Source organism: Ursus americanus, chromosome 25, assembly GCF_024610735.1.
Source record: "Ursus americanus isolate L20-20 chromosome 25, mUrsAme1.1.p, whole genome shotgun sequence".
NCBI classification, from domain to species: Eukaryota; Metazoa; Chordata; class Mammalia; order Carnivora; family Ursidae; genus Ursus; species Ursus americanus.
Window position 1 is genome coordinate 2,505,837 of NC_142151.1, and position 24,355 is coordinate 2,530,191.

Here is a 24,355-nt window from a genome sequence, read left to right on the forward strand (position 1 = left end):
CAGGCTCCAAGAAACCTTACCCATGTGCCTGAGGATGCTGGACAAATCCTATGTTCTCTGTGTGCTATGAGTAAAAAAGATCAAGAAGTACTGGGAGACCTACCTAGTTGGATTGGTTTGAAGTGTTTCATCCTGATATGTTCTTTTCAAATCTAATACTATTTATCTGGGGTCACTATGTTTTGGTTAGAGGAATCTACCAAATGTGGCCATGGCATAGAGTACAAAAATTGTGTTCAGGGCTTGGGGATCATTGGTTTGAACTCAGTCACTGAGCAAAAGAAGAGTTCCCAACATTTGTCTACTTAACCATGTCATAATTCAATTCAACATGAATTTATTGAGCATTCCCATTCCCACATACTCTGCTGTTTTTCACATGGTGCTTATCACTTTCTAACTGTATCATTTATTCATTTATTATATGTTTTTCTTCCATGTTAGAATGAAAGCTCCCTGAAGACAGGCAGTTTTGGTCTGGTTTGTTCACTAGTGTATCCCAAGTGCCAGAAACAGGGCTTCACACATGGCAGGTACTCAGTAAATGTTGAGTGAATGAATGAAGCTGATATGTGCCAGGCACTGCTATAAATAGGAAGCCCTTGCTAGCACGGGGACAGATAAGTAAAAGGTAACTACAACACAAATTGGTAAACGCAGCTAAGGAATAAACATCCGGGGTTCTACAAGTGCAGGGAGAAGAGTAACTGGCTGAGGCTTGGAGAAGCAAGCAAATGCCAGACCAGGCAGGACTGGGTAAATCCCGCACTGTAAGGCAACTGAAGGCAGGAGTGCAGGGACAGAAAGGAAGCCAGAAGCCATGTGATCCTGGGACGGAATTGGGGGTTTCCTAGGAAGTTGGCAATTATTAAAAATAGAGCCCACAGCTGAAAAGCCATCCTGGCTCTGGGATGGAGGCTTTTCCCAGTGGCTGAGGACTAAAATATCCAGCCAAACAGCGGTTGTTACGAGAGGCAGGGCAGAAAGGTCTGTGTGTGTCAGACCTTGTCCCTATCACAGGGAGCCTGGGAGCTCCCTTTAACCAGGAAGTAACTGTCTGAACCAAGGCAACAAAGGAAACCAAACCAGCAGAGGAAAGTCCAATAACCATCCAGGAGGACAAAAAGAAAACTACACCCATATAAGAAGGGGCAGGACTAGTGAAATGAGGTTACGGAGGAAAAAGGCATAGGCATGATGGTGAGTTAGCCAACCATAGGCCACATAATGATTGTAAGGATGGCTGTATGATTCCAGGGTCTATATGTCACATTTTATTATGGGGGACTACGACATAAGCCTTTCACTGTTCTTAGCAACGGTCTCATTAGAATCCACATTTGTTCAACGGTTTTTCCTGAGAGCCTACTGTGTGTAAGACACTGTGTTCTGTGCCAGTGAGAGTGATGGCACTGAAAACAGCCCTGGGACCAAAGACGGCATCTGTGAGGAGGAGTGTGTGGACGCTGGGTCCGAGGCCGTGAAGCCTCTAACCGTCCTCGCTCTTCCTTTCTCAGATTAAGTCCTGCCAGTGAAGGTCAGAGTCAGGGACAGTGGTCAGGTTAGGATGAGCTGACAGGAGCTGTGGCCTCCCACCTGAGAAAAGGCGCACACCCATGGTGCTCTGCATACAACCCCACGTGCATGGACTCCATGATTCTTACAAACCAGCTGCTCTGTGCTAATCCCAGAAGAGCTTTTCCCAAGAGTGGCAGAGGGGGCCTGTTCTGAGTGAGTTCTCCTGCTTTGCCCCGGATCTCAGACCTCCTTACCTTCCTCAGGTCAGAGAGAAACAGGTAATTGCAGGAGGCAATGGCACACCTGCTGCAGTTCACCCTCCCAGAGCTGCCTCTAGAGCCCTGGCAGATGGTGAGTGGGTGCGAGGGGTGACTGGCACTCAACCAACCTCCTTGGAATGAAATATCTCCTGACTGGTTCCTCATAACCCTGAATCTGTGAACACTTAACCTCACATAAAATACAGTTCCCCAAGCCACATCTCTCTCACAAGTCAACAAACCCATGAACCTTAAAGATTTCCTTGGGCTCTTATTCAGTTTGGGTGTCCTTTCCTTTGTGTCACAGGTGAGTGACTTCCAGCATCATTAAGACCCTCAAATGGATGGAGGTACAAGCCACATTACCCACAGATAACCCAATGAGAGTGTTGTGATAACCTTATGACCCACAGATAAACTCATGACCCATAGATATCTCATTAGTAGCTTCATAACCTCTAGACCCATAGATATCTCATTAATATCCTCATGATAACCTCATGACCCACAGATATCCCATTGATATTGTCATGATAACCTCATGACCCATGGATATTTTCATGACCTATAGATATCCCACAGAGAGCCAGGGCCATATCCAGGAGACTCACAGTCTTTACTTCTCCCTTGTCCTATGCTTCTGCTTTGGTCTCTTCCTTACTGTGAGGCAGTTCTTTCAAGGTTTAAGATGCAGAATAGCAGGTGAAGGGCAGGAAGTAGGAGGACAGATGAGAGATTAACGAGCTTCCAAGGTGGTCCTAAGACCCCATCACTTCCTCAGCAAGCAATGCTCGGCAGCCACTGGCAGGTGATTCTCTGGTGTGTCTGGCTCTGGCCTGAGAGGAAAGTGCCCCTTTTGTTTTCTCTTTTACTTTCTCCTCTTTATTCTAGGCCACCTACTTTTGGGGGCAGACTGGGTAGAGAACATACAATGCTGGGTGGCTCTGAAGTAGGGCAATGCCTGGAGTGATGAGATTGATGTCTTAAATCAGCTGGAATGGAGCTATTAAGAAGAGAGAATAAATAAAGACATATTTTAAAAAAATGACCTAGATTGCTGACACCCTTATTTAGAGGTGAAAAAAGGATAGGTTTTCTCAAACCATTAAAGCTATATGTTTCTTAGGTCTAGCAAAGGAAGCTTTGTGACTTTTCTAAGGAAGGCACATATTTAGGCATCTTGATGTCCACCATCAGCAGCCATTGTAGCCTCCAGGCCCAAGGACTAACAGGATGACCCTAGCCTTTGCTGAAACACATACCTTATTATTCCTAGAATCCATAGACTGACCAAACGTGAGACTGAATGAAAAACACAGAACCTTCAGAAAACAATATCTAATTCCTTGAGGGCAACCTCAACCTTAAACCTTCAAATCCAACATAAACTTTTTTCCCAAAAAAGAAAAATGAAGAACAACACCTCCTGGGTGCTAGTGCACCAAGGCCACTCTTGATCCTCACTGGTTTCCATGAGTTTTCAAGTTGTGGCACTTTCTCCTACAAGGTTCATGGCACAGGCACTGCGAATCTAAAAAGACTAAATAGTTTCAGCGAATGCTGAAAGGGCTGTCACTTGACATCAAAGGCAGGAGGTGTAGACCCATAAAAATCAAGAGTGCTTTCCACAGAGTATACTTAGAGGACAGGGTTTGCTGCTGCCATCAATGCCAGTGCCCAGGGTGATGGCTCAAAAAAGCTGTGACTCTCTTGACCTTTATCACCTTCCTTGTGAACACAGGGTTTGCACCCATGGGTCAATGAGTGAGTAGCAAGTCAGACACGTTCCACCTGACTCCTTCCTGCCCCTGCACCTGTTTATCGTACATGGAAAACCCCTGAGTGCCTCAGAGCACAAGTAAAAGCTTGGATTATATGGGGAAAGACACCAAAAGTCTCCTAACATGAAGGCAAGCCAACACATTCAACTCCTTGATCTATTTTTTAAAAATCCCTGAACTCAGATGGGATCATGCACTGACATCTTGGGGCAGGTTAAGGAGTATGAGTAGAGTGGTGTCCCCCAGTATGAACACCTGGAGGAGAGAGCTGGCTCACAACCAAAGGAAGACCTGCTTATTTGTCTTGGGCAGCCACCAGGTGTGGGGTCGTGTTTGATACCTGTGACTGCGCCTCTAGGCAGGTGGCTTTTCAGACACCTTGGGTGAGAACACTTTGGGGAAGCTGAGCTGTTTCTTGGTTCTGTTGAGAGAACCTAAAAAACAGTTCTCTCCAATCTCCCCAAATGTTATAAAGCTTGCTTTCCCCAGGGGAGGGGCCTCAAAGCCAGTGAAATTCCCCTTTCTCCCCGAAGTGCTCTTGGCCAATGCAGAGCTCTCCCTGAGTGTACTGCCCCGTGCTAAGTCATGTTTCCTTATGTGTCCTCTATCTCTTCAATTAGATCCTAAATTCCTTGAGGGCAGGCCTTCTTCTCCCCATCCCTCCACCCCAGTCCCTACTCAGTCCTAGGAAAATAGTAAATGCTCAATAAATGTTTGTTAAATGGAATTACTGAATAAGGTCTCATCTAATACCAGTGAAATTAACAAAATAAAACCTAAAAATTAAATAATAGCATTGAGAGATGCTAAGTTTCTTTCTTGATATGCTTATAAACCACTAGTTTATTGTCTAGATAGCATCCTTTGTTCAAAACAGCATGGGCACTAAGTGGGGAACACTCTAACAGAAGCAGATTAAAAGTTAAAAATTGCAGGGTCCTAAGTAGAACCTACCACTTTCTCTGCTCTGATACCCGTTAAAGAGCCCAAGATGCTGTTTCTAGGTTACTTGAGGATTTTTTCCTAGCTCTTCACTTAGAATGACTATTAGGTCATAAATAGAACTCAGCTCCATTTCTGCTTTCTTGATGCCTTCAGAGACTCATTTTCTATATTCTGTAGTGAAAAGAGGTGGCTTTTTGAAGAAAAGATGGAGTGGGAAAAAATAGGGTAAAGCCTGAATCAATCTGCCTGGATGTAAAAGATCTTTGTCATAAATGAGGATGTTTCAGCAGCACCAAGAGCAGATATGAGTGGCCATCTGTGTGTGTGTGTGTGTGTGTGTGTGTGTGTGTGTGTGTGTGTGTGTATGAGAGTTTAGAAGGAATTATTTTCCTATCATGTCCAGACATTAAGTGGGACAAGACCAAGTGTGGAGCTGACAACTGACTTATGAAAGGTTAAAGCATTAGAATTTTATTCCCAAGTTCTCCTGCTGAGCCCAAACTAACCCAGACGCTACAAAAGTCACTATTTGTGATTCTAAAAATCTTTTCTTTATATGATTTCTTATTAAGTATTCTTTCTAATCCTATTTTATTTATTTATTTTTATTTTTATTTTTAAGCTCAATTTCTATTTTTTAAAAATCAGTGAAACAACTGATCCTGCAGAAACCAGTTGTGTGTGGGGGCACTGGGTGGTTTTGGAAAGAAGTGATCCCACTATGTTGGTGGTAGGTAGGGTGGGGTGTGGGTCCAGGAAAACCTAGATCTGAGTGTTTTTACCGTGCTGCTCAGTATGTAATATTCTTGGAGACCCTGGATCAGGAGGGTATCGGGTGAGCAGAGGTCAACAGAATCCTCTTGATAAAGGATTATTCAGGCATCTAGATTCCAGAAGAGCTAGAAACGTGTATTCTTGGGTTATGCCTGCTTCTAACTGCTGCCTCCCTTTCCCACAAGTCTCACATGTAATCTTCTCCAGGTGTTTCAAACCCTGGGTAAGCAGTCATGTTACTCTGTTTCCCAAGGGCATGAGGCTATCTCGAGTACAAACTCAGCACTGAACAGACACTTGATTGATGTTTATGTTACTTAACTGGGATCTGGATGTAATGTAGAAGGGATAATGGTTTCAAACTGACCCTAGTCCTCAGACCACGTCTAAGAGTCCTGTAAATCATCTTGATTCAGCAGCCTCTTCTGTCTTCAGGAAGGCACATGCTCAAACCATGTAAGACAAATAGTCTTGAATTATATGCAAAAAGTTAGGGGCGTTTGGTTAAAAAAAAACAATCTATAAAATCTGAACATACAAATAGAAACCAATGGTAATGCCATACAGTACTGGATTCTTTCCTGGGTTGGTGCTTCACTGTTTTTAAAGAAGAATGATACTTTTGTTTGCTAACCTTTCCCCACTATTTTAGAAGAGGCATGGACATTCTGAGAGTAAATGAAAAGACTTTGGCTTAAGAAGCCATTGCCCAGGGGCGCCTGGGTGGCACAGCGGTTGAGCGTCTGCCTTCAGCTCAGGGCGTGATCCCGGCATTATGGGATCGAGCCCCACATCAGGCTCCTCCACTGTGAGCCTGCTTCTTCCTCTCCCACTCCCCCTGCTTGTGTTCCCTCTCTCGCTGGCTGTCTCTATCTCTGTCGAATAAATAAATAAAATCTTGAAAAAAAAAAAAAAAGAAGCCATTGCCCAAGGAAACCACACCTCAAAATAAGTTTTGGCTTAGTTTCCAAATCCTCAGTGTCCCCCACCCTTTACCCTGTCATCTTCAGATTCAGTAAAACAAATGTTTCAACAAATCGTCCACCTAGTTGGAGCCTTGACCAAATGTGTGGTCAGTAGCTTTAACAGCTGAGGACTTGTTCAAGTATTACTTGACCAAGTTTGATCTTACTTTTTAGTCTACTAACTCTTCAAATCATAACAATGGGATGAAATAATGGATGTCACAGAAAAAGAGAAATGGATTTGATATTATCCACAGTAGGAGGCGAGGGTCTGTCATTTGCTACTGTTGACCTCCCTGATCCCTTCCATCCCAAGCAATAACCAGTTTTAATCAATTCTTTAGTGTTTTAATGGCTGATTCTCTCCCTAGGAACATATAACCAGCTGTTTGATAGTTCAGAATGAATCTGGCTCTGGGGTTTCCATTCATTGCTATACTTGAAAATCTTGGTTTCTCCTTCCAACATCCTCTAGACTTGCCCCTTGGATTTGAAGGGAAATGCATTGTTCTGAGTGGAAGACCCTACTTCTCCAATTTCCATGGAAACTATAGCTTCAAATCCAGTGGTTCAAATCCAGTGACATCAAAGCATCACCATGCAGATTGAATAGGTTAGACTTCCAGGGGTTTTCAGACTCCAGCTTGGGCATCAGAATCACCTGGGAAGCCTTTCAAAATGCAGATACTGGGGCCTAACTTTGGAACTTCTCATTCAGTGGCTTGGAGGGAAGTCTAGGTATCTTTATATTTAGAAAGCTCCATCGTTTATACTAAAGTACACTGAGATTTGAGAGTCTGTGGGTTTAGAGAAACAGGCTCAGAGGCAAGAAGGAGAATGCTGAAGGGGGAGGAAGTAAGAGGGAGAGAGAAGAAGTAGGAGGAAAGGAAGAAATGGCCATAGAAGGTCAAGGCAATTAGAGAAATCGTCTGAAAGCAGGAGCATTGGGCTGAGAAGTGCTTCCATCATGAATACCCAAGTATGAGGCTGTTTCACCTTTAGGGGTATGTGTGTGTCTGTGTGTGTGTCTGTGTGTGTGTATGCATACGTGCATGCATGCACACACACAGACACACACAGATGCACGCACACACAATATGGCCGTTTTGGGAAGGTGCTGGGAAAATCAGAGAGACATGTCCCATGAGCCTGGGATTGTTCCTTCACCTCTGACACTTTTTCCATTCCCAGCCTGAGCTCTATCACACACACCCCAGGGGAGAAAGCACAACACAGCTGCTGAAAATTGGTAGTTGCAGTTGTGTGTTTCTTCTCATTCCCCACTCTGGCTGTCATTGCGACAGTATTTCTTTGGGTCACATCTGGCTGGTGGGGTATCAATGACTTATGGTGAGGGAGAGGGAGGGAGTGATGAAGGAAGATCACAAAAATACATCAGGGCCATCAGCAAAGTAAATTATACCTATTCCCTCAGACCTATACCCACCCACCCACTGCCACCCTGCCCTCAATTTGCTGCCATGGAAGGCGTTCCCATAGCAACTTAAGGCATGGGTTTGAAGCTCATGTGAGGAGGCTCTGAAGCGTAGTTCCATATGATCATATGTTCTATGGCCCATAGCAGAAGGGTGTTTCTGTCCTTGCATAGCCAGAGGGATCTATCCAAGGTAGAAGGACCACCTGGGAATTTGATCCGCTTTGGTAAATGAAATAAATTTTCCTAAACATAGTACATTCAATTCCTTCTTTTCCTCTTAGAAATTATTCAAAAACAGTTTTGTCAAGCATGGACCTAAAAAAACGTTTTCCAGTGTTTCATTTTAACTTGAGGGAAAAGTGACTTGACCTTTGTCTTCTTTTCAAAGTATCACAACATAGCAACTCTACCATGGCACTGTTCCAGTTGTACCGCCATTATTCTGTTTAGATTAACTGTTTCTCTAGACTGAGCTTTTCAGTCTGGACTGGATGTTATTTATGTCTGAATCCTGTACCTAAGAGCTTCCCTGGCATGCAAAGAATGCTCAGTAAATGTTTTCTGGGTACAAGGTTCTCAGTCAAGCTTCAAGTAGTCATTTGTAGGGAGGTATGCACTTCATAGCAACACTGGGTTTCAGCATGTTGAACCGAACATAAAAACTGGAAAAAGAGGGTTTTTGAATCAATAGGACATGGTGCTTACAAAAAAATTAAAAGATACAATACCCTGTATCACATCTCTGTGTTGTTACAAAACTATTCTGATTTTAGGAAGAAGTCAACACCTCCCTTGGCATCAGTTCCTTTCTATCTGGCAGCTCTGTTCAACGGGAAGCCATTCCCTTCCCTCTCCCTCTTCCCTGCCTTAGTGTGTAGACACTATTCCCCAAGCAGACTCTTAGACTGTTTTCAGCATGGCCAAATAAATTTGACTATTTGCAAAACTCTGGGTGAGATGGTATTTTCAAGACTGGCAACAAGCATTTTTCACCCAAATGCTGGAGAACAACACTGGATTCTGGCAAGTCATTCCTCATGCTCAAGTAGAAGATACTACAAAGAATTATATTTCCTGGAGCTTTTACAAATAATGGACTTGACTCTGCCAGAATGGAGACAGCTCAAATATGGTGTGTATATTTGCCTGTCTGATAGGCAGAAATCTGGCGCTTTAACAGCTTGAAGGTTGGCAAAGTAGTCTTGGCTGTTGGATAATAAAAGGGGCATCTTGAGGGTAAAAGAAGATTTACCATGGACGGGTTGACACTTAGGAAGCGGTATTTCTATATATGCATCACATAACCAGCAGAGTGTTTTGTTAGCAGTGAAAATGATGGCAATGTATTTGTCTGATGGACTATTCTAATATAATAAGGTACAATTAACATGAGAAATAGAAATACAATAGCATGCCATAATGCTAACAATTCATAAAAATGGTTTCTTGTTAGAAGACCAGGCCTGACTTTTCTCCTTAGCCCTAAAAATTAATAATTGTGCACTCTAGCTCTCTTTTGGGGACAGATGCAAGACAAGGATAAGAACAGAAGAAACTCTACAGTTTCTACAGGAAGGGGAGTTGAAGAGAATCCTTGTGTCAGGTTTGGCCAACTCATTCACAGAGCATCAGCTGCGTGCCCGTATTTCTCACTACAGGACAAACTGAAAGATGACATTTCTCTTAGGCTGGTGGGCAGACAGAGAAACTCATTAGGGTGCAAATTTCATGCTTTGTTTCTCAGGAAAGACCTGGAAGAAATCAAAGACATGCATCAACTATCCCATTAAGGTGTGTATGTGACCACAAAGTCATGGGGAGAATGGAAAAAGGAGATGTTGAGGAAAGGCTCACAGCCTTCTGGACTCCCCACCTCTGTCCATCTCAAGCTACGTACCCAGTACAGGACGTCTGTCCAGCCCTCCATGGTGATGCACTGGAACACTGTCAACATGGCGAAGGCAAAATTGTCGAAGTTGGTGATGCCGTGCTTGGGCCCGTCCCACCCAGGCTTGCACACAGTGCCGTTCTGACACTGACGCCCATGGCCTGTCTCCAGAGCACAAGGGGAAGGATCATCTTCTGCTGGAACATCTTGAATGACCAGGGGAAAAGAAAAGGCAGCAGAGGGGATGGAGAGAGATGGGCAGAGAAAGATGGAGAGAAAAGTCAGAGAGAAAACTGATAGATAAGGTTGAGGGGTTAGGCAAAACAACCACAACAACAATAATGCAGAACAAGTTTTCATTAGTTCTCCCGTAGACAAATTAAACAATATAAGGAACTAGGTATTCATTTAGGCTGCCATTGATTTAGAAGGTCTGTACTTTCAACTAATTGTAAAACTGTATTTTAACCTCGGTAATTGATTTTAAAGACAGTAAGGTTATTGCACGTTCGGCTGAAACATGTTGGCATTGTGGTCAAAAGTCCAATTAAAAGCTAATAATGCAATCACTCCGAGTGAAAAATATTCTGGAAAATGATAGGAAGTCTACCTTTTCTTTTTTTGGTGATAAAGTATCTACGGACACTTCCACTGGAACACCAGAGTTTAGGGTGAGGGCTATATTGATTAGAAGAGTCTCTCACATAATTAGCCAACAAATCCCATTCAGTAACACTTTGTCCTTTACGTGTTACAGGATACATTACCAGAGAAACAAGTCATTTTATAGTGTAAGCCTTACGTGGATGAAGGGCAAAAAATAAATTCTGACCATAGGAGAAAGTATCAACCATAAAGTGGTCTTTATTACAACCCTTGAGCATAAACACTGCTGACTGTCATGTGAGACCTTGCAGCACTGCTCTTTGGTCTCCTGCATTAATATCTTTCAGAAGAGAAGAATCATTTTCAGATCTCTAATCAAGACAGAACAACAGTGGGTGACAGGGAGAATGCTCCCTAAGTATGGACAGGGCTTTTTCAGGAAACTGTTTAACATATCTACTGTGGCTACAGATGGTGCTTGGGCTAATTCCACATGCTGGGAAGACCTACTAGAAAATTAATAATTAAGATGTAGCTTATGTTTTTGGTGTGGAGATCATTGGTAAATTGAAATAAGACTAGACTGATCTAGGGGTGCCTGGGTGGCTCAGTCAGTTAAGCGTCTGCCTTCAGCTCAGGTCATGATCTCAGGGTCCTGGGATTGAGCCTCATGTCACACGGGGCTTCATGCTCAGCGGGGAGTCCGCTTCTCCCTCTCTCTCCTCCTCTCCCCAGCTTGGGTGTGCGCAGGCTCTCTCTCTCTCTCTCTAATAAATAAATAAAATCCTTAAAAAAAAGACTAGACTGATCTAAGAATTCCCATTATGATAAAATACTGGTAGTCTTGACCCAGCTGTGGAAGGTAATAGTTTGAAATTCACAGAAATCTGTGAAATTAAGTACATTGTCTCATGCTTGTAGAAGGTAGCAGTAATAAACAGAATAGACTTCAGTCATAACAAACAAATGATTGCCTTTAACAATAGTGATAATATGCCCCCGGATAGAGAATTTACTTATAGTTCTTCATTTAGAGATAACAGGTCACCCAGGGTCTTTTCTTGTTTCACATGCATCCCAGCAATTACAAGCGTCTAGCACCTCTGTATTGAAGACTGTCAGGTTGGTTGGCTCTTTCTCAGTTTGTGGCTTCCAATTTGAAACTGTTTACTCCAAAGAGGAAGATAGGAAGAGGACTATTAATCCTAATTAGGAGACAGTTCTTACCAGAATGGAGCTGAGCAGTGTGGTTGGAAATATATGCTGCAGTGTGTCTTCTTGGCTTTTTTTCTTTTTTCTCTCTTAACAGCTTTATTGAAATATAATTTACATGTCTTACAATTCATCAATTTAAATGTACAGCTCAATTATTTTTAGTAAATTTATATAGTTGTACAGCTATCACCACAATCCATTTTAAAACATGTCCATCATCCTCCCAAATTCCTGTGTGCCTGTTTGCAGTCAATCCAAGCTCCTCTCCCCAGCCCCTAGCAGCCTGATCTACACTCTGTCTCTACAGCTTTGCCTTTCCAGAAATTTCCTATAAATAGAATCATACAATATGTGGCTTTTTGTGTCCGTCTTCTTTCACTTGGCATAATGTTTTTCAGGTTCATCTGTGTTGTTGCTCACATCGGTATAGTATATTCGTTTTGTTGCCAAGCAGTGCATTTCAGTGTATGTCTATCCATTCACCAGCTGATGGACATGTGGATTGTTTACAGGTTTGGGCTATTGTGAACAGTGCTACTTCCTGGCTTATTCTTGGCCTGGTGTTTCAGGTGGTGTGTGAGTCTTTGTGTGATGACAAGGTGTAAAGGTCTGCATCACTGGTCCCTGAACTGTTTGAGGAAATGACAGCGTCGACACCATTTCCTGACTCCAGGGTCTGGTTCCCAATAGGGCTCCACTCCTGTAATTTTTGAAGTCTTTGGAGATTTGGATGTGAGTTTAAACAACAAGAGGCTATAAAAAGAGGGAAACTAAGAAGTCAATCCCAACCCTAAAGAATGCATAAAAAAGTGGGTAACAAATACCTAAAAAATTGAGAGACCTGGAAACCGGGAACCAAACAGATCATACGTTCTGTTGGGTTTCTCATACGTTCTGGTGATGGCTTTCTACTGTGATGTGTTCAATCACTGTGATAAAAGTGCTGGAATGATATAGGAGATGGGAGAAAAAGAGAAGGTGAAAAAACAGAGGGACAACTTGCATTTCTCTTTTTCCTATTTCACCTTCTAGTGAGTAAAGATGCTGTTAATCTTTGTATTGTGACTTCTCATCTGACAGCCTTCCCTGAGTTCTCTATTTCTGAAACAGGCAAAAATAAGGAAAAAGTGAATGTTGCCAAAGTGAATTCTGAGTGTCCTCAAGGAAGAAAAACATCTTTTGGGGCTTTGCAAAAAAATAGATGTTGAAAGGAAAATGGCATCAAGGGGAAGTGATCTCATTAATAATAATAACAAAAAAAGGGATGAGGTTCAGAGAGATTATCTAAAGGCTCAAGAGCCACTGCTATTTTAAAGCTATCTTGAACAACAATAAAAAAAGATTTGAGAACAATTAAGCAATGATGATCTGGTAAAAATAGGTATCTATAAAAAGCTCTAAAGGGAACACTTGAAAAATGTGAACACACACATCAGCAGGTCCTTGCGACATGCACTTGAGGGTGAGGGGAAATTAGTTTGAACATGAAAATTGTGTTGGTTTTCTTTTGCAGAGTCATGAAGTCCCAGGGAGGAAAGTGGGAACAAAAGTAGGAGAAACAAACAAAGATGTGGGCCCTATGCTTTAAAACAGAAGTGAAGTAGAATCATTCTGGAAAGTCCCAATTAAGTTTGTGGTAAAAGAATGGAGGCGAATATTAGGAGAGAATTTAGAAATGCAGTTAATACCAACAAGAACATGAAACGCTGGGAGAGTGCCAGTTAGGGGTTCAAAGGAGAAATCGCCAAAGACAAAATCAGTTACTTTTTTAGGACCCAACTTTAAGGAGTGAATATAATGAGAGTGATTTCATTTCTAGGTTTGAGCCAACCAATTCTTTTCCAGTCTCAGGGGTAATTAGTGTGCTTGGGAGAGCGATTCAGAGTGGCCTGGCTCAGAGTGCCATCAAACAGATGGGACAGCCAGAAACAAAAGGTGCCGGCATATGGAAATATATCTGTGGAGGAACTAGGAAGGCGCCCTGCAAATGCCTCTGGGATCGGAGAAAAATTGACTTTTCAGAGACCACTTCTACGGGGAACTGGAAGGGTGGCCTAGAGGCTGAATAATGGTCCACCCAGCCAGCGTCAGAGTTTTATTTATCCAAAACATGGCTCAAAATCCAATGTGTCCTACAATCTACAAGTGCATAAAATTCCCAGCCTGAGAAATAATCTTAGAGTGCAAAAAGAAGAATTTGATCTAAATTCCATTAAAAAATTATGACAAGGGCTCACAAGCACTTTTGTATAATCTAAATTTGCAGAAAAATAAGGTAATTCAATCCAAAGTCTGAAATTAAAAAAAAAATCACCCATTCCAAAGGTGGTATAAAACTCTCCCAAACACACGGGGATTGGTTTCAAAGACTACAGGTTTTTGGTCTTCTTCTCTGTGGCTGCTTGGAGTATGTCCAGATTCCCATATGTTTTTTCCCTTCTCATTAGTTTTAGTCACTATGTAGGTGGGACAGGCCTGGATGACAGTGGTATCATGTTCTGTTGGAGGTGATGGAGTGGGGCCCTGGATTTGTTATCAGAGGGCAGATTTAGGAAGGAGGAACTACGTGAGCTCCTGATTGCAGAGTGTTGAGTGAAAAGGCTTCTACGGCCAGGTGTCCTCAGCCCCTCTTCCCAGCAGGGAGCCTGGCTCCACACAGAGTGAGGTCACCTTCCTGGTGGAGTTGGCATGGCTCCTCTCTCTGCAACACTTCTCTCAATGTCGATCCTCTGGCATCCTGGCTCCCCAGGCTGATGGTCATTTTCACCATGGCAGCTAACTTCCTTTCTGACTTGTGGGGTGAAGGTAAAATCCACTGCTAAATAATCTGATGCATCTTCTGGTAGGAAACAGGTGACGTCCTAAGTATTTTTCTTGTCCTGTTTTATTTATTTCTTTTAAATCAAGGATGGAAAACAATATGGTTCTAAAGAGGCTACTCCAATTGGTGAGGCCAGTTCTTTCTGGTCTTTATCCTAACAGTGGGCAGGCCACTATAAATGTTGGCAGGCATTTGGCGGCTGTTTCACTAGACTGATCAGCTGTGGTCCAGAGAAGAGCATCCCATCCTGTGTCTCCCTTGTTTATCATGCCCACCATTTTCTTGCTGGTTGAGGCCCCTGCAGGTCTGACAACAAAGCCTGGTGACTTCCAACATTCAGGGTTGCTTGTTAGCATAGGCCCTTAGAGGATCTTGCCACCAGTGAAAAACATACTTTTGCTGTTTTCCCAGCAGGATGATAGAAACCATGTGCAGCTCCTTAGGTAAGTGGTGCACAGACCTTTGGTTGCAGGGTAGGGTCGTTATCATTAGCTCCGTGGCAGAATTTCACCGTTTCATTCTCTCCCCACCCCTTGGTATGCTGTTGGTGAGAGCCACACCATCACACACACCCACTCTTGGCATCTTTGACACTCAACCTCCCTACAACTGCCTGAGGAGTTTGGATCTAAAGAGTCACTGATCATTTCAATACAACTGCATAAACTTTAGTGATAAACAGTCCAGCTCTTATGTGGGACTTAGAATGAGCTCTAACAAAGCTACCCAATTAACATAAATTTATTGGTTCCGGGCTGGCTACAGACTAAACTGAACAAAAAGAAGGATTTGAATTCAAGGGGAGAATACTATTCATTGCATTATTTGGTATTCCTCTAAGCAAAGCTGGAAATCTCAGAATTGTAGCTAAAGGCAAGATCTGTACTAATATTAAAGAGCCTCTGTTTTTTTTAATATGACAGTTTATTTTATACAATTATGATCCAAATAATTAGAAGTACTCTACAGAGAGAAAAAATGGTCTCTCTTAAACAGACTCTTTATCAAAAAAGTAAAAACAATTGTGCGAGTCTGTGATCATGGGCTTATAGTTTTTTGTTTGTTTGTTTTAGAACTATGGTCACATAGTGGTGGTCTAGAAACTACAAATATCCAGTCAATCCATCCAGTTAAATCAGTTCATACAGATCAGGTACTCTATTTGGTTTCTGAATATGAATAACGAATGTCACTCCTTGTTGTGCAGATCTGTCCCTCCTCACCATCCTAAAGCAAGAGGGGTCAAATTTAATTTAATGCCTGGGATGAATGGGAAGGAGAAGCAGTACAGATGGAGAGAAATGAGGTATCTTTTAAAGCTTCAGACAGATGCTCCCCTTTCTCCACCAAGATGCCAAAAACCAAGATGAAAGATCTTGTTGTTGGAAAAAATAATCACATAAACTTAACACTTCTAACCCCTTTGGGGGCACGTATTTTTTTCAACAAGTTTTTGTGTTAAACTACTTTATGTGTCTGTTTAAAAGTTTTGTCAATACCTGTTTAAATGATTTTTTTAAAGGTGCCACTGAGATTTTAGTAACCTAAGACAACAATCTGCATCGTAACCCACAAGGCAAAACTTTAGTCCTATTCAGAGAAGTGCTTAACGGGTTAGCATTGCTCGTTAAATATATTGATTTATGGAAGGACCATGTGGAGAGAAGTCTCAAAAAGGCCCCCCTCTGCCAGGGGGCCGGGAGGTTCTGCCTATGAAGGGAGAAGCAGAAAACTGTAAGCACAGAGGAGCCAAGATCAGCCCCGAAGGGTGGACAGAACCTAGGGTTGTGATGGAGGCATCTACAGGCTGCAGGCAAAGCTGCCTTCCTGAAAGGGCTTTAGATGACAAGTGACACTGAAGGATCAATGAACAGAGATACACACCCTCACTACGTCAGTTCTGATTCTTAAATTAAAATATTCCACGTTGTCTAGGTGGTGTTTCTTGATTCGCACAGATCATTTAAACTGTTTAGTAGTGCTGGACGGGAACTTGCATTTAGCTGTTTTAACAGAGATCTATTTTATTAGAAAGAAAGTAGCCGGGGGGAAAAGAATACCAATCCCTGCCTCTCACTTATCCATGGAATGAAAAGATGAGTGCTTGAATGGAGGAGGCCTTCCCTAGCATCCCTGATCACGTGGTAGCATCACCCAGTTACAAGGAAAGTAGCGATGAGACAGGGAAGCTTCTTGAGAGCTGGCCACTCAGCATCTTCCCTTACCTGCTATGCCCTCCTGGTTGTAGCAGGTCTTATGCATCTTCCCCATGAAGAGCTCCAGGCCAATGATGGCATAGATGATGATTACAAACAGCACTAACAGAGCAATATGCAGCAGGGGCACCATGGCCTTGATAATGGAATTCAGAACCACCTGGAGACCTAAAATGACAAAATCAGACAGTAATAATGAGCACATCAGCTTCCATTTATCGAACCAAGCGCTATCTTGGATGCCATACTGACATAATCTCATTCAGTCTTCTTGGCAGCTCTACCAGTGATGTATCATAAGACCCATTTTTTAGATGAGGAAAGTGAGGCTTAAGGTCACACAGTCAGTGAGTGACAGAGCAGGGATTGATATCTAGGCTGGCCTGACTCCAAATCTTTCTTGGAGGCACATCCAAATGGAAGGACTGGCAGATGCTGTGCTTCTAAGGGGAAGAACATCTTGTTTTATCCAGAACTATGCAATTTTCTAATATCCTGTCTTAGAGACAACCTAGCATCTTTTTGTCCTAGACCAGCATCTCACTATAGTGAGAGTTAACTTTGACTAGAGATAGCCCTGCAAGGACTTGCTTATCACTCAAGGTGGGATTACTAGAGCCTATGGCTGACCCATCTGTTAGAAAACACAAATCTGGTTCTCAGGCATCTGGGAGGGTAGGACTTCCTTTGTTGAAACTGATTCATACCCTCAGGATATGTGTAGGTGCTGAGACCTCTGTGGGACTCCAGAGATAATGTGAGTGGACCTCTCTTCCCACAAATTTATGACCAGGCCCCTTTCCCTCAGGGCCCAAATCTGAAGAACATTACAGCCTTCCATTCAAAAACCCCAATGAAGGGAGTTCATGTGGGTCTTGTCAGTGCACCCCAAAAGTCTGTAGGCGTGTACTGCTGTCTTATGGGAAAAGGGACTCCCTAACCTATTTTTTTTCCCTGCTTTCTCTCTCTCTCTTTTTTACTTTTTAAAAAATTTAATTAAAAATTTTTTTTCAAGATTTCAGGACATATTTAATTTATAGTTATAGGCAGGGCTAATAGGTCTAGAATAAATTCCCCTGATGTCTTTGGATAGCATTTGGAAATGGTAGTATGTTTATTTACACTTTACTTTAAAAATAGTTTCTTGATCAAATTGTTCATCATCTAAGAATGTCTCAAGAAAAGATTGTGTGTTAGGATAAGGATAGTTGGAGGAACTCTAAGTAAAACAGAATTTTTTATTCTTTTTTTTTTTAACTTTAAATTCAATTAATTAACATATAATGTATTATTTATTTCAGGGGTACAGGTCTGTGATTCATCAGTCTTATATAATACCCAGTGCTCATTACAACACATACCTTTCCCAATGTCCATCACCCAGTTACCCCATCCCCCCACCTATTTCCCCTCCAGCAGCCCTCAGTTTGTTTCCTATGGTTGAGTCTCTTATAGTTTGTCTCCCTCTCTGGTTTTGTCTTGTTTCATTTTTCCTCTCTTCCCCTATGATCCTCTTCCTTGTTTCTTAAATTCCACCTATCAGTGAGATCATATGATAATTGTCTCTCTCTGATTGACTTATTTCACTTAGCATATTACCCTCTAGTTCCATACGTGTCGTTGCAAATGGCACGATATCATTTTTTTGGATGGCTGTGTAATAGGACCCCCTAACTTATAAGCTCAACCATAAATGACACCAAGAATGTTCTTTGTTTAAAAGGGATGTTACAAGTTATCATTTGCAAAATGGTGGAGAGTCACCAGCAAGTCACCCCCAGATTACACCCAGTTCCAAGAAAGCTTTCTGTCAACAGTGAGTATACCAAGTCTTCATGTCCTAGGAGAGAAGTGGGGAAAGGGAGGTTCCTTACATCTAGGCCAGTTGTGCAGAATATCTTGTGGCCACCTTTGACATACATATGCTAGGACACCCACCTATGCATCACACCACACAGGGCACTTTTAGTGTCTCTACCTGATGTACCCACCCAGCTGTGGACATCTTTCCACTGCTCTGTGCATGGGGAGTTTCACCTTTGTATTCACCCACAGCCCCCCCCTCTGCACTGGATAAACAAAGTCTGGGTCACCCTCTCCCCAGGTCCCAAGGCAGCCACTGGTGTTTTGTGATTTGGTGGAGTGATTTTCACAAGGCTAATTAGAGGAATTCTCCCCAGTTATTAAGCCAAGATGGGGAGAGGAAAAAAAATAAAAGAAGAGAAAAGCTGGAATAATTTTACCTGTGAATTAATGAGAGTGCTTTGCAGCGTCCCATTAGAACAAGATGTTTTCAGATCCACATGATTTCATTAATTAGCAAGTTGTACACACATTAGTGCTAAAGGACGTGATGCCATGGAAGAAGTTGAAAACTGAACTGCAAAGCAAGTTTCAGAGGTGTCTGCTGGCAGGGGAGCGCTCTAAGTGCTACTCACTGAGAGTCAATAAAATTGACAGACCACTGGCAAGACTTATCCAAAAGAATAGAGAAAGGACCCAAATTAATAAAATTATGAATAAAAAAGGAGAGGTCACAACCAACACCAATGAAATCGGAAGGATTATTACAGGCTTTTATCAACAGCTTTATGCCAATAAATTAAGCAATCTGGAAGAGATGGAGGCCTTCCTGGAAACCTATGAACTACCAAGACTGAAACAGGAAGAAATTGATTTTTTAAACAGGCCAATTAATTATGAAGAGATTGAGTCAGTGATAAACAACCTTCCAAAAAACAAAACTCCTGGCCTGGACAGTTTTCCTGGGGAATTCTACCAAACATTCAAAGAAAAAATAATACCCATTCTCCTAAAGCTATTTCAAAAAATAGAAACAGAAGGAAAGCTACCAAACTCATTCTATGAGACCATTATTACCTTGATCCCCAAACCAGGCAAAGACGCCATCAAAAAGGAGAATTACAGACCGATTTCCCTAATGAATATGGACGCCAAAATCCTAAACAAGATCTTGGCTAATAGAATCCAACAGTACATTAAAAGGATTATCCATCATGAACAAGTGGGATTCATCCCTGAGATGCAAGGGTGGTTCAACATTCACAAATCGATCGGGGTCATAGATTTTACCCAGAAAGAAAAATTCAGAAATCATATGATTCCCTCAATAGATGCAGAAAAAGCATTTGACAAAATACAGCATCCTTTCCTGATTAAAACCCTTCAGAGTGTAGGGGTAGAGGGTACATTCCTCAATCTCATAAAAACCATCTATGAAAAGCCTACAGCACATATCATTCTCAATGGGGAAAATCTGAGAGCCTTTCCCTTAAGATCAGGAACATGACAAGGATGCCCACTCTCACCACTATTATTCAACATAGTACTAGAAGTCCTTGCAACAGCAATCAGGCAACAAAAAGTGATAAAAGGTATCCAAATCAGCAAAGAAGAAGTCAAACTGTTTCTCTTCGTAGATGACGTGATACTCTATATGGAAAACCCAAAAGAATCCACTCCCAAACTATTAGAAGTTATAGAGCAATTCAGTAATGTGGAGGGATACAAAATCAATGCTCAGAAATCAGTTGCATTTCTATACACGAACAATGAGACTGAAGAAAGAGAAATTAGGGAATCCATCCCATTTACAATAGCACCAAAAATCATACGTTATCTTGGAATTAACTTAACCAGAGACATAAAGGATCTATATTCTAGAAACTACAAATCACTCTTTTTTTTTTCTTTTTCTTTTTTTTTTTAAATGATTTTTTATTATATTATGTTAGTCACCATACAGTACATCCCCGGTTTCCGATGTAAGGCTCGATGATTCATTAGTTGTGTATAACACCCAGTGCACCATGCAATACGTGCCCTCCTTACTACCCATCACCGGTCTATCCCATTCCCCCACCCCCCTCCCCTCTGAAGTCCTCAGTTTGTTTCTCATAGTCCATAGTCTCTCATGTTTCATTCCCCTTTCTGATTACCCCCCTTTCTTTATCCCTTTCTTCCCCTACTGATCATCCTAGTTCTTATGTTCCATAGATGAGAGAAATCATATGATAGTTGTCTTTCTCTGCTTGACTTATTTCACTTAGCATTATCTCCTCCAGTGCTGTCCATGTTGTAGCAAATGTTGAGAACTCGTTCTTTCTGATAGCTGAGTAATATTCCATTGTATATATGGACCACAACTTCTTAATCCAGTCATCTGTTGAAGGGCATCTCGGCTCCTTCCACGATTTAGCTATTGTGGACATTGCTGCTATGAACATTGGGGTGCATATGGCCCTTCTCTTCACTACGTCTGTATCTTTGGGGTAAATACCCAGTAGTGCAATGGCTGGATCATAGGGTAGCTCAATTTTTAACTTTTTAAGGGACCTCCACACGGTTTTCCAGAGTGGCTGTACCAACTTGCATTCCCACCAACAATGTAGGAGGGATCCCCTTTCTCCACATCCTCTCCAACAATTGTTGTTTCTTGCCTTGTCTATTTTTGCCATTCTAACTGGCGTAAGGTGGTATCTCAGTGTGGTTTTGATTTGAATTTCCTTGATGGCTAATGATTTTGAACATTTTTTCATGTGTCTGTTAGCCATACAAATCACTCTTGAAAGACATTGAAGAAGACACAAAAAGATGGAAAAATATTCCATGCTCATGGATCGGAAGAATTAACATAGTTAAAATGTCCATGCTACCCAGAGCAATCTACACTTTCAATGCTATCCCAATCAAAATACCGATGACATTTTTCAAAGAACTGGAACAAATAGTCCTTAAATTTGTATGGAACCAGAAAAGGCCCCGAATCACCAAGGAACTGTTGAAAAGGAAAAACAAAGCTGGGGGCATCGCAATGCCGGATTTCGAGCTGTACTACAAAGCTGTGATCACAAAGACAGCATGGTACTGGCACAAAAACAGACACATAGACCAATGGAACAGAATCGAGAACCCAGAAATGGACCCTCGGCTCTTTGGGCAACTAATCTTTGATAAAGCAGGAAAAAAATCCGGTGGAAAAAAGACAGTCTCTTCAATAAATGGTGCTGGGAAAATTGGACAGCTACATGCAAAAGAATGAAACTTGACCACTCTCTCACACCATACACAAAGATAAACTCCAAATGGATGAAAGACCTTGATGTGAGACAGGAATCCATCAAAATCCTAGAGGAGAACATAGGCAGCAACCTCTACGACATCGGCCAAAGCAACCTTTTTCATGACACATCTCCAAAGGCAAGAGAAACAAAAGAAAAAATGAACTTGTGGGACTTCATCAAGATAAAAAGCTTCTGCACAGCCAAGGAAAGAGTCAAAAAAACTAAGAGGCAGCCCACGGAATGGGAGAAGATATTTGCAAATGACACTACAGATAAAAGACTGGTATCCAGGACCTACAAAGAACTTCTCAAACTCAATACGCGAGAAAGAAATCAACAAATCATAAAACGGGCAGAAGATATGAACAGACACTTTTCCAATGAGGACATACAAATGGCTAACAGACACATGAAAAAATGTTCAAAATCATTAGCCATCAGGGAAATTCAAATCAAAACCACACTAAGATACCACCTTACGCCCGTTAGAATGGCAAAAATTGACCAGGCAAGAAACAACAATTGCTGGAGAGGATGTGGAGAAAGGGGATCCCTCGTAGATTGTTGGTGGGAATGCAAGTTGGTACAGCCACTCTGGAAAACAGTGTGGAGGTCCCTTAAAATGTTAAAAATTGAGCTACCCTATGACCCAGCCATTGCACTACTGGGTATTTACCCCAAAGATACAGACATAGTGAAGAGAAGGGCCATATGCACCCCAATGTTCATAGCAGCGTTGTCCACAATAGCTAAATCGTGGAAGGAACCGAGATGCCCTTCAACAGATGACTGGATTAAGAAGATGTGGTCCATATATACAATGGAATATTACTCAGCTATCAGAAAGAACTATTTCTCAACATTTGCTGCAATGTGGACGGCACTGGAGGAGATAATGCTAAGTGAAATAAGTCAAGCAGAGAAAGACAATTACCATATGATTTCTCTCATCTATGGAACATAAGAACTAGGAAGATCGGTAGGGGAAGAAAGCGATAAAGAAAGGGGGGGTAATCAGAAGGGGGAATGAAACATGAGAGACTGTGGACTCCGAGAAACAAACCGAGGGCTTCAAAGGGGAGGGGGATGGGGGAATGGGATAGGCCGGTGATGGGTAGTAAGGAGGGCACGTATTGCATGGTGCACTGGGTGTTATACGCAACTAATCAATCATCGAACTTTACATCAGAAACCAGGGATGTACTGTATGGTGACTAACATAATATAATAAAAAAACATTAAAAAAAAACTGAAGGGGAGGGAGATCTCCCAATCCTGCCTACACAGGCCATCAGCGAGATTTGTTATCAGGCCTTTGGTGCCACAGCCTGGGGTGGTGAGAAGGTGGTGGGAGACACAGAATGGGAACCTCTCCTTGTGCCGTGGCCAGAGGTTCTGCTCTTAGGATAAAACCATAGTCTTTCTTGTGCCATTCAAAGTGGCACAAGGGCTGGACCCCTATCTACTTTTCTATCCACTCCCATCCCCTGCCCCTCACTCTCTGTGCTCCTGGTTAAAACAGCTTTTCTTTTAGCCTCAAATATGCCATACTGGCAGACCTCAGAGATCTTGAAGGTTCAGTTCCAAACCACTGCAATGAAAGGAATATTGCATCAAAGCAAGTCAAACGCATGTTTTGCTTTCCCAGAGCATGTTAAAGTTATGTTTACACGACGCTGGAGTCTATTAAGTGTGCAACAACATTATCTCTAAAAAACCAACATACACACCTTCGTTAAAAAATACTTTATTGCTAAACAACGCTAGCTATCATCTGAGCTTTCAGTGAGTCATAATCACTGATCACAGATCACCATAACAAATAAAATTAAAAGAAATGTTTGAAATATTGTGAGAATTACTCACGGCACTGGAGGAGATAATGCTAAGTGAAATAAGTCAAGCAGAGAAAGACAATTATCATATGATTTTTGTGGTACAGAGACACAAAGTGTGGCACAGAGACACAAAGTGAACAAATGTTGCTGGGAAAATGGCATGATAGACTTGCTGGATGCAGGGTTGCCACAAACCTTCAATTTGTAAAAAAAAAAATGCAGCATTTGCAAGCATAAGAATGTGAAATGCAGTACAACGAGGTATGCCTGCACCTCCTACGCCACAGGGCTGTGAGCACACTGTTCTCTAGGCCTGGGGGTCATTCCCACAGCTCCCTCCTACCTAGCCTTCAGCTCTCAGCCCAAGCTTCTCTCTTTCTGTGGATCCTTCCGCAACCTCCCAGACAGGGAAGTTTCCTCTCTTATGTATCTCCTGGGAACCATTTCCCTTCCTTTGGAGCATTAGTCTCACTTTGGAATTATATGTCTTTTAAGTGGTTTTTAAGCGTTTTTATCCGTCCTTCACATTGGCCTGAGTTTTGTGAAGACAGGGACTGCCTGCTCTTTTCACCAGTTTAGCACTGATGCCTAACTTGGTGCTAAACAGGTGGCAGGCACTCATTGTTTGCTGAAGGAGGGACAAAACTTTCAATCTAAGTAAATGCCTTTGCAATCATGGCATTCTGATGGCCTTTGCTGCAATGGGGTTTGCTGTACAGGTAGGGATGTGAATGGACAGGTGAGTTTCAGGGGCCCACAAACTCAGGCAGAGACTACTGAGTGGGCTAAAGAGAGGTTTAAAGGAAGCCACAGCAGACCGTGGGCTTCCTTCCAGCCATCAGGGATGCCATCAGCTTTCTGAAATAATGCTCTCTTCCCTTGTCCCTATCTCAGCCAGAGGCTGTGCCTCCCACCGGAGCACCCAGGCCAGAAACCCAGTTCCTGAGGCTTTTCCCTCTAACTGGTTACCAAGTCACGCAGTTTGATTTTGAAGTGTCTTTAGACA

At 42.3% G+C, this 24,355-nt stretch overlaps 1 protein-coding gene across 29 annotated transcripts in view; it reads right to left on the reverse strand.

The window, feature by feature from the left end:
* CACNA1C (calcium voltage-gated channel subunit alpha1 C) overlaps positions 1–24,355 on the reverse strand; it is a 734,056-nt gene that overhangs the window by 198,944 nt on the left and 510,757 nt on the right. For all 29 annotated transcript variants that reach the window (XR_015721584.1, XM_087855496.1, XM_087855495.1 and 26 more), the window contains 2 exons: positions 16,437–16,595; positions 9,579–9,775 (listed from right to left, as the gene is read on the reverse strand). Coding sequence is in view for 28 of the 29 variants with exons in the window: in XM_087855496.1 (XP_087711622.1) it covers positions 9,579–9,775; positions 16,437–16,595 (356 nt within the window). In the remaining variant the exon portion in view is untranslated. The remainder of the gene's footprint in view (positions 1–9,578; positions 9,776–16,436; positions 16,596–24,355) is intronic.